Raw genomic sequence first — 13,938 nt, 5'->3', positions numbered from 1 at the left:
GCGGTTCTCTGCTCGGGGGTGGGGGGGGGCGGGGGGCTGGACCCGGCGGCGGGCCGGGCCCGGTACCGGCTGCCCCCCGCATGCCCCCCCCCCATCCCGGGGCGGCCCCGGCGCGGCCCCCGCCCCACGCCCCCCCGTCCCGCCCCACGCCGGGCGGAGCCAGCCGGCGGCGCCCCGCCGCGAAGTGGAGTTTCACTCGGCGGCGGCGGCGGGGAGCGTGGGGCGCCCCGGCTCCGCCGCGCCCCGGGCCATGTAGGATGCTGCCGCCTCCCGCAGCCAAGCGGCCGCCGCCCGCCCTGCTCTGGCCGCCCCCAGCCGCCGACCCCCCGGCGCCCCCCTGGGCCTGGGTGGTCCCGGCCGCCGCGGGGCTGGTCCGGCTCGGCGGCGGCGGCGGGGCTGCCCCCCCTCTCCCGGCCCCGCTGCTGCTCCCGGCTCCGCCGCCCCCGGCCCCCGCCGCCCTGCTGGGGGCTGCCCCGGGCTGGCGCGTCCCCTGCGAGCCGCTCCTGCCGCTGCTGGCCGCCGCCGACCCGCACGGCGCCGCGCTGCTCCACGGGCAGGTGAGGCCGGGCGGGGGCTCGGGGGGCCTCGGCTCACCTCGGCTCGGGGCGGGCGGGGGGCTCGGGGGGGCTCGGCTCACCTCGGCTCGGGGCGGGCGGGGGGCTCGGGGGGGGGCTCGGCTCACCTCGGCTCGGGGCGGGCGGGGGGCTCGGGGGGGGGCTCGGCTCACCTCGGCTCGGGGCGGGCGGGGGGCTCGGGGGGGGGGGTTCGGAGCCGGCCGTGGGGGCTCGGCTTCGCCTGGAGCGGGTGGGGGGGCCTGGGGCGGGGGGCTCGGCTTGGCTCGGCTCGGTGTGGGGAGCTCGGAGCGGCCCGGGGGGCTCGGCTTGGCTCGGCTCGGTGTGGGGAGCTCGGAGCGGCCCGGGGGGCTCGGCTCGGAGCGGGGCTGGGGGCTCGGAGCGGCCCGGGGGGCTCGGCTCGGGGGCAGAAGTTTCCCGTCGCCGCTGTCCGGAGCCCGTCGCCAGCCGCGGGGCCGGAGCCGCCGCCCGCCCGTGGCGGGGGGACCCCCGCACCCGGCCACCCCCGCAGCCGGGTGGCCGCGGAGGCGCGGGCGGTGCCGCGGGCTGCGCCCCCCGGGCTCTGCCCGCCGGAGCGCGGCGGGGCGCGGGGAGCCGCGCTTCCACCGCCCGGCTCGGAAACCCGCAGTGCTGCCTCCCCCGGGAGGAGGAGGAGGAGGAGGAGGGCTGGGAGCGGGATGCCGGGCTCTCCCAGCGAGGCTGGGCTCCATCACCCGGCAAACGGCGGTTGCAGGCTGCAAACGGAGACCGGGAAGGAAGGAACGCAGCAGCAGCGCTCCTACAGCCCCGCGGCGTGTCCAGGGCTTGGGGTGGGTTTGTTTTGAATATTCATAAAGACGAAAGTTTTGAGTCACGTCAGCTGAACCAGGCTGTCTCATCGCTGCTTTCCCCGATGAATATTTTTGCTGTCGTGAGGCCCCTTGAAACAGTAAAGCGTTTCATCTGGGGTGTTTGCCCTGTTGCAGCGGCAGTATCGGAAGCCCTGCTCGTAGTTTTGCCTTGCCTTCATATATATATATTTTTTTTTTTTTACAAGAAAGAAGTAAAAATCAAGCAGAGATGTGAGTGCTGTAGCAGCCGCTCGATTTCATGTGAAGATTTCCAGCCTTTTCGAGCACGAGCGTCTCTTGTGGTTTCGGAGCAGAGTGAGTGGGAGGGAGAAAATAGGTAGTGCTGGGTCTAATGAAACAGTAACATCAATTATTCCCCAGCGTGAGACCACTTAAATAAACTGCAGAGGTGGTTTGACTGTGGGAACCCATTTGCCAAACGAATTTAAGTTGAGAGAGAATACGTTTCCGACATTTCCTTTGGTTCTCATTTGCCTCGAGATGAATTTTAAAAACACTTTCTAGCGATGTTTTGTTTTGTACGTGAGGCCCTGCTTGAGCAGGGGAAAAAAAGGAGCTTTGCTGGCAAGTAGCAGCCATCAGCCAAGGGCTGCCTTACTGCCGGCTGCTGATTTGTGGCTTTCTAAAGCCGTTTATACTGTCAGTGCCGCATGTCACGCACCGGGTAACGCCTGAAAAGCCACAGATGGGTGTTGAAGAGACAGGTTTGAAATTTTCCATACCCATCTTTCAGATATTTAGGAAATCAGGAGAAGCATCAGCTTACTCAGGGTAAAATCCTTTTGTTAACTTTTTTCCCCTGATTTTTCCCCCCCCCAAAGTGGATATTCGGAGCTCATTCTCCAGTCATAGGATTTTCACCTTCGAGCGTGGAATTTGTTCCTCTTTTTCCACCTGTGTACGCATCTATGGTTCCGCCTCACGCTGGGAAAAGCTGGATTGATAAAAGGCTGCCGAATTGCAAAGTAAGTCTGGTCTTGGCGCGTCGAAGTGTTTTTAAGGATAAAGCGTGTGAGCTGAAGGACCTTGCGGGGTTTGTGAAATGCAAAGGCGTGCGAAAGGTCGGTGGTTTGTCAGGCAGAGCCCGTGGGGGAGCGACGTTGTAAGGGACGGCTAACGGAGGAGGCTCCTTCAGCCGTTAGACACCTTCGCTTTCCTGAAGTTATAAAAAGACTATACTGCCTTAAATATTTATATTTAATACACTGAGTAGAACGTTCTGGTTTTACTACAGGATGTGATTATGAGAGCTTTCAGTTCTCCCCGTCTTCGTGGCGCCTCCCCTGGTTTTCCCCGAAGGGGTGCCGCAGCGCTGGCGTCCCCGCGAGCGATGCAGGTCCCCGGCACCAGGGCAGCGCTCGCGGTCCCGCGCCCTCGCCCCACGGTCACCCCCGTCTGCGCGCCTACCCAGCTGTGCAATTAAAGCCAGGCTTTGTGACTTTATCCCGTTTCCCTCCCTCGCCCCATCTCCCCGGTGAAGCCTCTGGACTGCGGGTGGGCTTGCTCCAGAGTAACCGAGCCCGGGGCACGGTTGCCTTCAGCTGTTTTCTTTTTGCGATGCTGCCTCAGCTGATTAGTCGTGTTAAAAGCCAGTTAATATTTAGATGGTCAGCTAAACTCAGCCTGCAACACTTACAGAGCAGAAATCAATCTATTTTTGCGAGTTTGTCCCTGACTTGAGGTACTATCTGTGTTGTAATATTGGGTTAAAGATACTTCATTCTCACTTTTTTATTTCTGAGTTTCCTGTCTCAAACCTTAACATTCTTTTTGCTTATTTACGTTGGCCAGATATACTTGAATAATGCATTTGCTCTGGATTCGGCGTGGGTACATCCTGAGGAATCGAGACTCTTCCAGGGAAATGAGAAACCTCTGTTAATGGCAAATCAAGTAGCTATGGCCATAGCCAGGCCAGCTGCTGCCTCCAGGCCTCTTCCCACGGTGGTGCTGGCGCCTCAGCTGATACCAGGTCAGTGGGACATCAATAATTAAGTACTTAACCTTTTTTTTTTCTTTTATTAAAATCCATCTCCCAGAGATGCATAAGCCATTCTGTAAAGTAAGGGTTGCTTTCCATTCAGCTGAAAATCTCTCACTTGATCTGAACCTTGATGGCGAAGTGCGTTTCATCCTCTAAATTACTTTCAAAGAAAGAAAAGACAGTGGGCAATTCTAGAAGATTGTTCCATAACGGGGTGTCGACTGCTGGGATGGAGGGGCCAGCCAGGCCCACATACTGGGTTTGCTTTCAAACAAGAAATTGCTGACATGGTTCATGTATAATTTTCCTGTTGGCTGCTAATTTTAAGAATTTGGTGGGGTCTGTGTAGACAGCTGTCCACAGAGGAGGGCAATTGACCCGTCATCTCATTAAGACTCAGTTATGCACAAAGATATTTGTGAGTAAATTCCATTGATCTGCGTAACTCAGGTGTGTCACAGCTGTTAACAGAAGAGCTGAGCTTTTTACTCGAAGAAGAGCAGAAAATACATTGCAGTAAAGCTGAATCTCTCCGTTTTGGTGCTACAGCAATAATTTAAAATAGCAGTTGTTTCACAGAAAAGGCTGAGAAGTAAAATGCTGCTGGTGTTTAACCCCTAACATATATTGTTGAATTCAGAGTTAAGATATTCTTAATGGCTTGCTGTCAGTTGTTTCTTTCTTGCTTAGATGGAGGGTAGTGTCTGTTCGGTTGACGGCAGAGCCCCTCCTGCCCTGGTCTTTGCCCCGCAAAGCACTGCTTTTGCAACTCGGTAGCACCCAGGAAGTTTCCTTGTGTTTTGCCAGCGAGGCAGAGATTCGGCGCGAGCCTGCTGGAAGCGATCCTTGCTGTTTGGGTCCGTTTGCCAGACTGATTCATTAGCAGTGAATATCGTTCTCTATTGAAACATGTTGAACCACTCGAGTCGGTTCCCTATTTTGATGTTTTAGCAGTCCGTTGCGGTAAGCTGCCTTCTCCTCCTGCCAGAGACGCCCGATGCTGAACTGGAGCGCTGCTCGGCAGCGCTCGGAAATGAGGCTGCCATGGGCGAAACCCCATTATATTGATGCATTCCTGCTCGGGTGCCGTGGGGAATAGGCGAGCTGTGCTCCCAGGCAGGACCCGCTGTTCAAAGCGTGTTTTTAAGGACAGGCCTGGTGGTGAGGGAGGTGTTCTGTGCAGCGGAGTGACGGCTCATTGCTTGTTCATGTCTGTTTAAAATATTTAAATATTTTAAACCTCTTTCATCACATAGAGTAAGTCAGGCGCAGAGGGCGAGCGTACCTGGCAGCGGGCTCGGGGAGCGTCTCTGGCAGAACAGGGGCGTTTCTGGCCTGGTGCCACCTCTGTGATCTATACGTAGCACAGAAGGAAGATTTTCTTCCCCCTGGACAATATATGCCCACACAGGCCTGTTCTCACAGGAGACCTTCAGGTGGATCCAACTCTTCCTCTGGCAGCGTTCTCGGCGCTGGCTGCCGCCTCTTCAGAAACCCCCCGAGCTCCCCTTCGGGTGCCAGAGGTGCAGGGAGGAGCACGAAGACCCCCAACCGTCTGTCTAAATCTTCTCATCCCTCGTTAAATCTTATTTCTGACCGATGCAATCGGTGCTAATCCAACAACATCCCCGGCCACGTGCAAACTGCAGAGCAGCGTGCACGGCGCTGGCGTTGCTGCAGGAGGCAATGTCGGTGCCCTGCAGCCGTCATCAGAAGCCGCTTCTATGGTAGTACTTGAAGCATTTCCTATATAACCTTTACACTTAATATGAAGAGTAATAAAAATACTGAGAGCAAATTGCTTAGTTAAGTAGTTTAAACTGGGAACTTAATAAGCTTTTTGCAGGCTATGCGGCTGTACTCATCCTGAAGGCCTGTCTTACGGCAGGTTTGCCTCCTGCAGTTATCGGTAATGATATAATTGTTTTCTCAATATATCAGCAATGTTACAAAGATAAAGGAATGAGGTGCTGGAGTTGGGCAAATGGTAATGCACATAATTTAACGGCTGCGAGCTCCAGCTACTAGAAGGTGTTATTTTCTGTAAGAAAAGGAAGCAGCTATTATTCTCACGCATATTGCAAAACATGAATTTATGTACTCGCTGTTTTGTGTATCCAGAGTAGATAGTGACGTTTTGTTTTCCCACCTAGGAACGATAGCTTGTTTTATGTCTACTTGGTACTGCGTTTTTTGTGAGGAAGGCAGCACCTAGATGTTTTTGCAGAGAAAGGATTAATATTTTTGTCTCCTGCATTGTGCTCTCTGCCGCGCGGATGATGCCGGGGCTGGTTTGGCCCCGAGTCAGGAGTGCCTGTACGGCATCGTGCGTGTCGCACAGCCGGTGGCCGCAGGACGTGGGGTGAGGGCGCACCGGCCGGACCCCTTGGTGGCACCCGTTAGATGAAAGCTGTAGCCCTTTGGTACATGATGTTCAGTGCTTTTACTATTATCGACGCTATTAAAGCGGTTTTGGATGTTTCGAGGTAGGTTCTTGCAGTTTGGCATTCCTGGCTCTCGAGCATCACTGGCTGTGGTTCCTTGCAAGGCATGTGTTCTTACTGGGGTGTTCGAGAAGGCTTTCCCAGGAAAGAACAAGCCTTTCATCCAGCCTCCTGTGAGGGAGGGATCGGCAGATACACGTGGAAGCGTGTTGTTGTCTCTTCAAGAAGCGAGAGGAGCGTGCTGGCTGAGGTCACAAGAAATGCAGTGATTCTGTTACGTTGCGATGGCGGCTTTCAGCTTGTAGCCCTTGAAATCCGTGTTTGCCTTCTGCTTGCTGAAGGGTGACTATGAAATGCGAGGTTAGCGAGTCAGTGTCTCCTGTAATTGTGTGCACGGTCCCGTATCGCGCAGGCGGTGGCGTTTGCAGGGACTCAAAGCTTGCTGGCTCGCCAGGAGACGCCAGGGCGATGCTAAACCCAACAGTATGTGGGCGCTCCAGTAGAACCGGTAACGTAATGGTTGCTAGTGGGCTATTTACTCAAGACCTACTCTGCAGCTCGTTTCAGGGTATCGTGCCTTGAGCAGATCGTCTACACGTAGAGTCGGGAATTCTCTAGGCTCCCTGGAGAACTCCTCCCTCAGCCTGCCCTAAGGACTGGCTTCCCATCCACAGCCAACCCAAGCCCTGGCCGCAGCCCGTGCTGCAAGCACATAGAGGCGAAGGTTGCTCATGTAAATCTTGCCAGTGGCTTCTTGAATAAATAGCCTCAGGAGTTTCTGGGGGTTACAGCTGCGGGCACTTGCTCAGCACCCATTTAGAGGCTTGCGTAAGCTTGCAAACAGTGTTTGTGGTACGGGGGCTTCGGCTAGGTCGTTGGGTGAGTGGAGCCTGGCTGCTGCCTTCTGCGCCTCTGCTCAGGGCACGGGAGATCTAGCCCGTGAACATCTGTTTCCATTTTAAACCGTTTGACAGGCCTCAAATGGATTTTTAATTTTTTTTTTTAATGCACGTTTCAACATAAATTGTATTTTCTGCCTGATCATGAGTGTTGTGCTGGCCCTGCTACTATGGATGTCTTCAGTAACAGTCGCTAAGGCGTATGCAGGGGAGTGCGTTATGGCAAACATGTCGCGTTCTCGGAGGTCTCCGTCAGGGAGCCTCGTCGGAGCCGTGAGTGCTGGGAGGAGACGCTGGAGAGGTGAAAGCCTTTTAACAGTTTGCTGTTAACAAAATGCTCAGGGTATTTTTATCATTTCTAACAGAGGCAATCTAACCTGGAATGAAGACTTCCAGTGTTGGTTTCCTTGAAGGAAAATACTCTCCTTAAATCAGACTCTTTTTGTGAAATGATTTTTCAATAGAAAATAGTTTCTGCTAAGTCCAAGCTTCATTGCTGCCTCTACGTTTCCACGGTGTCTCTTTGCTCCACAGCAATCTTTTTGCTCTTTCATCCATTGCTGTTGAAATCAGAAGTGCCAGAATGAAGAGTTTATGTATATTCTCTCACCAACTTGCTTTGGCATGACTGATCCTATGTGGATTAAAATTTTGATTGTGTTAGTGTCCTCTTCTTTCTTTTAATCCCACTAACCTTTACAGAGCTGAGCCAGTATTTGCCATAGCAAGTATCAGAATTTATGTGCATATACACAGATAATGTACAGATGAAGTTTTCTAAGTAATTTCAGTTGAAATATCAGACATTACAAATCTATGTGGAAACGTGGTTGCTTTGTGTTAAATTTGGGTTCCATTTTCTTATGTTTTTTTAACAATTTTGAAATACATGACACGGGATCTCCGACCTTCTATGTTTCCTGAACACAAGCTTTATACTCGAAGCACCTGAATATATAGAATTAGGTTTTGGGCCTCTCCAATTGGATTCTCTTATTTAGTGTGTATGTGCTAGGGCTCCCTGTTTGTGAAACAAGAATAGCACTGCAGGAACCTGAATATCCCTGAAATGCCATGAAAACTCTCTTTATTTGTGGAGCGTTCAGGCACTGCAGAGACGAATGCTTCATTAAGTCTCTGGGAATGCTTGACTTGAATCACAGCCTTTACAAAGTTTTTGTTTTGTTCATTATATTTGTGCTTTTTCTGTTATCTATCCAAACCAAATGCAAACTTTAATCAAGGTAGGATTTTTTTTTTTCACTTAAATAGAAGTAAAACTACACGTAACGTGTTTATAGGAAAGGCTTGTAGTTCTGACCCTTTCATAACACGTTCCTGTCTGGCCCCAAGACCTCACTATAGACAAATCATTCAGTGATTTGCGGAGGCTCTTGTTTGCGAGGGGCCAGGCATTTATTTATTGCATATGAGCAAAAAAGTGAGCTGTTAGTGTCGCTGTTACTGGCAGACTTGTGCAATAGCCGGAGTTTATAAATGGGAAAGACATTAAGCTTTTTTCCTCCCTTTGGGCTACAGAAGATAGGGGTATCAATATGTTTTCCTTTGCATTGGGATAAATCTGCTATTTAAGTCAACCAATTCCTTCATTGTATTGATTGATAAATGCTGCTCCAGCTGACGTTTCAGGCCACGTACGGCTTAGGTAGCAGGGCCAGCAGGTTCTCCGTCATCTGCCTTTTGCCAGTATCAATACTGGTGCTATACATTTATGTGCTGTAGGTCTTCCAAGTATTTGTGCTTGTTAAAGAGACAAAGCTCCTTGCAAGAGGCATCGGAAGCTCCCGTTAAAATCATGGCTGGCGCCAAGCCCTGACGTGTGCGGGGGCTTTGCATGGCGGGGGGAGGCGTTGCATGCAGGCAGGAACAGGAGTGAAATTCCAGGTGTCTCTCGGGCACTGGAGGAAGAGCACCCAAACCGTGGGAGCGGGCTCGCCCTGGCGAGCGGGTGGGCCGCGGGGCTTATACATTGCTGTTCAGTGAAGTTTGGGCTGCGTAAGAGACGACAGGAGGGGATTAGCCAAGAAGGAACCATCTCTCTGTCTTCAAAGCTCAAGCCCGTCGTTTCAAGGATGTGCTTTGAGGGAGAAAGTGGTATTTTTGGTGTGGCTTGAAGAGGCGCTCCGACCCTGGCCGGTGCTGGCCCAGGGAGCCTTCCCGAACGCCTGCCATCAGCGATGCCCTGCCTTAGGTACGGAGGGGTGGGCTCGTTTAAATAACACTTTCCATTTCCTCCTCCTGTAAGAGGTACTGTTACTCTATGGGAAGTACCCGACTGGAGTGAGATCCCAGTCTGCTGAAGAGCATTGGTCCTGTTGACTTCACAGTACCAGGAATATCTTTTAAACGGTAGAGCGCCGAGTGGAGCACTCAAGAATAGCTGGTCCTTGATCCCAAGAACTTGTAGTAAACAGCTTTCTAATCCTATTGATGAATAAAGAGATCATAAGTGATTTATCTTCCCAGTTGCTATCAGTTTATGGGAAATTATCTAAAAAATTTAAATAAATCCAAATATTCACAAAATACCTACAGGTATGAAGTTTATTTCTGACTCACTAAACTTAGACCGCCCCTGTTTTGTGGTTTTATTTTTTGTCTTTTTTTTTTAAAACCTCTTTTCACTTGGCATCTTGCATCTGATCTACGAGCGTTAGTGACAATTTATTGAGAAAGTTGAAGATTCGACCTTTAAGTTGAGGGAACGTCTGCCCCTACTCCTCTGCTCAGAGGGAGCCGGCGGCTGCCCCTCTTCTGAGCCCTGAGAGAGGAAAGTCCGAAGCAAACCAGCATCTCCTTGGATATGCTGGAGCCAGAACATTTGCGTGTATCTATATGTAGTATAAATATCTATATTATTAAAAAACTCATGTCTTCAAACTTAACATTTATATAATCAGTAGCCTTTTAATCCCAGCTATCGTGTCTATCAGCTCTGCCAATGGTCTGACGTCTGGGGCTCTCAGAAATGCCCAATTGGTAACTGATGGCCAAAATACTTTGGGGAATATGTTTTCCCTCGGCGTGGTGCCGTACCTGGGGTTCTGCCCAGGTCCCTGCCCCTCCGGCTGGGAGGAGCGGCGAAAACAAGCAGAAAAAGCTTGTTTTCATCTGTAAATCGTCACGTTTTGCCCTGTTGTATCTTTTTTTTTTTTTTTTTAAACCTTGTGCTTTAATAGATGAGCGGCAGAGACGGCTTCTCTGTCGGCGCGGCTGGTGAAGGGAAGGCGGTGGGAGCGGGGCCTCCCTCTGCGGAGGCCGGGGGCTGCGGAGGCTGGGGGCCGTGGGCCGCGGTGCGGGGTCTCCCCGCGGTGGCGGGGCTGGGAGGGTGAAACCACCCGCTCCACGCAGCTTTTGTCATGGTGTTCCCCCTGTCAATGGTTCGTCTTCGAGGAGGAAGGATCAAGCAAGGGCAGTCACTTTAGCTTGTTTCAACTACCCTCTCTTTTTTTCCTTCTCCATCAAAAGGCGGTTTTTGTCAGTTTTAATTCTGGTAGCAGTCTCCTAAAGAACTGATGTCTAAAAGAGTTTAGTTTACAGACTCTACAGGTGAAGGGAAAGGGAATAAGGGCTAATAAACAATAATTCACATGTCTTTTTTTTTTTTTTTTTGAGCTGTTTTTTCATACATCTTAGGAAGCAGGGTTAAGTACCTGAGGACGGCTGTTGCCTTAGAGCCAAGCTGGCCGCGGTGCCATTCTGCAATGGCTTTGGAATCGCAAATGGCGGACTTTTATGTTTGTTTGTTTGGTGTTTTGTTTTGTTTAAGCAGCAGCTGGGGCTGTGCGGCGCGTGGCTGCGGCGAACGCGGAGGGGCTGTGGGGGCCTGAAGAGCAGGGCTCTGCCCGAGGCCGGGTGGGCAGCGGGGAAGCCCAGAGGAGCAGGGATCCAGGCAGTCAGGGTGTTAGCGACCGGTCGGGTTAGGAACAAAAATAAGGAGCTTTCACGTTGCTTGAAAAAGCAGTGAGAGTGGTATACGTCCTGCTATGGGTGAGGTTTAGGACCTCAGCGCTACTAACTTTAACTCTGGGGTCAAAGTATTTAACTTCTTTTGAATTGAATGGGTGTTTAATTTTATGACTTCCATAGCATACACACTTAAATGGAAACCCTTCGAAATATTTTTTTTATTTTAAATATACATGGAAAACATTTCTGATTCCTTAGGAGGCTACTCCATACTTGGTGTGATTATTTTTTTTTTCCTAGAATCATTGAGTTGTGGTGCCCTTTTCCCATGCTACAGTACCGCAGGTTGCCGTGGGAAAGAGCACTGAAGCAGGTTTGGTGGTCGGAAAGCGTTGATGGAAATCGAGTGCCTCGTGGTTCCATGTGCTTGGTGTGCGTTTACCTGACTAGGGACAGATCAGCACGTTGCAGTGAAATCCATTTGTGTTGTAATTGTGTCTTTGGGCTATTCTGTGCAAAAAAAAAAAAAAAAGCAGAGGCGGCCAGGCCGGTGCGTGTCGGGGTCCCGTTGGTCATCTCCCGACGGAGGACCTCCTAGTGCAGAGGAGCTCTTACAGCGCCTTTGGGCCCTTGCAGTCACTCCTGGGCTGGAAGGATGAGCAAAACCCAGCCGTTCGTTGGATCATTAAAAAAAGTTACAAGGAACATTGTACTCGTGTGTATGAATACCTTTTTCTCCAAGACAGATGAAAAGTTCAAAAGGTCTTTAACCTGCTCGACATTTTTTTCCTCTCTTGTTTTTTTTTTTTAATGTGCCTCTTTTGGGAAAGAGATTCGTAACCCTTCGGTAAAGATGTTTTCCTGTAGGCAAAACTGAAGGCAAAGACTGAGAGACTATAATAATAAAGAGCAATTTAAAACTCATTACATTGTCTGTACAGTAAGTTTTCATGGTACCGATAACTTCCTTATCTGAAAGGGAAGGTCTTGAATTACCCTTTTTGGGTAAGAGTGGATCATTCGTATCTCGCAAAGCGTTAGTCTTTACTTCTGTCTTGTCAAATAGAGTAATTTGTGTTCTTCTGTGCATTTTTTCTTCAAGGAGGAAAATCTCATGGTCTCAATTTTTAACGCGTGAGACGATGTCAGTAGCCAAAAGGCAGTTTTGGTGGGCTCTGCCTGGTTGCAGGGGCCCTATGTGAGTGTGGAGAGGGAGGCGGAGGAGCGCGGTGGGTTTTGGAGAGGACGCTGACCATGCTCTGTGCCGGACGCGATACGGCTGTGGGTCTCAGCAGGCTCGGCCTGTGTATCGCTGAGGGTCTCCTTCCTCCCTGGCAGGCGATGGAGACTACCCGGGGGCAGCGCGTCGTGCTGTGTGATTTAGCGTGTGCTGTAGGACCACCGTGTCCGTCCGTCTGTCTGTCGGGTTTGCGTACCTGTGCGGGGAAGGCTCGCAGCCTGCTCTTGGTGTCCTGAAAACCCTGGGAAGGAACTGCTGGCTTTGGGCAGTGGAGGTTGTGCTGTTCCGTCGAGCCGCGGCGGCGTGGCCCAGGCTGGTTTCTCCTACAGCAGCTCAGCGACGTGGCCGGCAGGTACCGGGCTGCCGCGTGAAAACGGGTCTTCTCGTCTACTAACTGGGGACAATTCACAGACTTTAGCAGATGGTGCTGTGCTAGAAGAGGAGGCACAACAGAAACGGCTCCGCTTCCACACCCTTTTCCGCGTGGATGTTAGCAGGCAGATATTTGGAGATCGTGCTTCAGCCCTTGTGATGGCTTCACCAACCCGTTCCGGTGCCTTTACCGTAGTTCACCACTGTCGGTGAATTATCTCTGAATAATCTCTTCGTTGCTGCTTCAATCGCTTCACATCGGAACGTGCTGCCCATCTCGGATGTTTCCCCCTAATCTGTTTGCCTGAGAAGAGCAGAGCTGCCAGGCTGGGGAAGGACATTGAAACGGGGTTTGTTTTTTCAGCATCCTTAATACCCAGGACGTAGCGTGACTTGGCAAAAAACATATTTGGGGAAGCCACCATCGCTAGGAAAAAATGTGCGTTTTTTTTTCCTCAAGGGCATATTGATGATAGTATTTTACTACTATTTTCAAGGCATTTGACTCTTGAAATTCATGTTAACTGGGGTGATCAATGATGGTTCTCAAAAAAGCCCTTTCAAGAATTTTTCAGAAAAACATAGAGCAAAATCTGGTTTGTTTCCGAGACCCTCCTTTTCCCAGCTACGCTGAGGGCAGATGAAAGTCCCTAGCTCTCTGCAAGTCATACCCTGGTCCAGCTTCCCGTTGCTTTGGCAAATCATGTGTTATGTTAGAGGTTGATAAATTGCCGAGATGGTTGTTCGGTTGAGTGCGAAGCAAGAGACTGGGCTTGATGACCCCCCCCACACCCTGCCCATGCTCTCCTCTCCAGCATTAACAATTATAGTTAGTCCTTTCTTCATGGAATTATTTAGCAGGAGAGAGGGAGAGAGAACTTCATCAAAGGCGGGGAAATCACCCAAACTTCTCTTTCAACTGACTGATGAAACTTTAATAAGGGGATTGATGAAACTTTAATAAGGAAGCCCTGCTTCAGGAGCGTTACTCGTCTGTGCTGGTGGAAGACTTCGGCTATCCAAGCAACTAAGGCTCACATTATTTGCTGCTTTCCTGGGCTCTTTGGGGAAACTGCATTTTCTTCTCCAAAATAAACGAATCAAATGAGAAGTAAACAACCTTTCTGCTCCTGTAGCCTGTAGGAAACCAGCTGAAAAGTAATTTTTCTAGACAATGTTAGTTTTCGTAAGAGTTACAAAAGATGTTTTGTGGATTTTTTTTCCCAACTGCCAACAGCTGGAATTAAGGGTGAGTGCAGGCTCTTGGAGGCCAGGTGTTTAACCCAACATTAGGTCTGGTCTAGTCCTCAGGTGAATAGACAGTAAACTTATATTAAATAGTTGGATTAGTTGGACACTTTTTAAAATTTCCGTTGTGACTCTGGCAGAATAATCTGTTTTTTCATCTGTCTGTGGTTGAATGGTCAGAACTTTAGTATTTCAGGGTGTTTTTTTTTTGGCCCATGTGCCTGTTCAGTAGTGCGTGTGCAGGTGTTTTAAGTGAATTCTTCTTGGCATTGACAAATACGGTAGAAATAATAGGGGCTTTTTTTGTGCTGCTAACTGAAAATATTTTACTTCTGTTTTGCTAATGCAGAGCTTATTTTGTTGGCAAATAATTGTTTATAAAGAGTTAGGAGCAAAGC

The 13,938-nt window shown here is 50.6% G+C and overlaps 1 protein-coding gene across 2 annotated transcripts in view; it reads left to right on the top strand.

Annotated features, from left to right (window-relative positions):
* Window positions 1-13,938, top strand: part of TCERG1L (transcription elongation regulator 1 like) — a 153,958-nt gene that overhangs the window by 57,068 nt on the left and 82,952 nt on the right. The window contains exons 1-3 of one of the 2 annotated variants that reach the window (XM_075107862.1): window positions 174-557; window positions 2,245-2,388; window positions 3,215-3,395. In XM_075107862.1, the coding sequence (XP_074963963.1) occupies window positions 258-557; window positions 2,245-2,388; window positions 3,215-3,395 (625 nt within the window). In that variant the 5' untranslated portion in view covers window positions 174-257. Of the gene's footprint in view, window positions 1-173; window positions 558-2,244; window positions 2,389-3,214; window positions 3,396-13,938 lie in introns of those variants that run through there. The other variant, XM_075107863.1, reaches the window with a different exon arrangement.

The sequence above is a fragment of the Phalacrocorax aristotelis genome, chromosome 12, assembly GCF_949628215.1.
Source record: "Phalacrocorax aristotelis chromosome 12, bGulAri2.1, whole genome shotgun sequence".
Lineage (NCBI taxonomy): Eukaryota > Metazoa > Chordata > Aves > Suliformes > Phalacrocoracidae > Phalacrocorax > Phalacrocorax aristotelis.
Note: the sequence above shows the minus strand (reverse complement) of the source record. Positions and strands in the feature narration are given on the sequence as shown.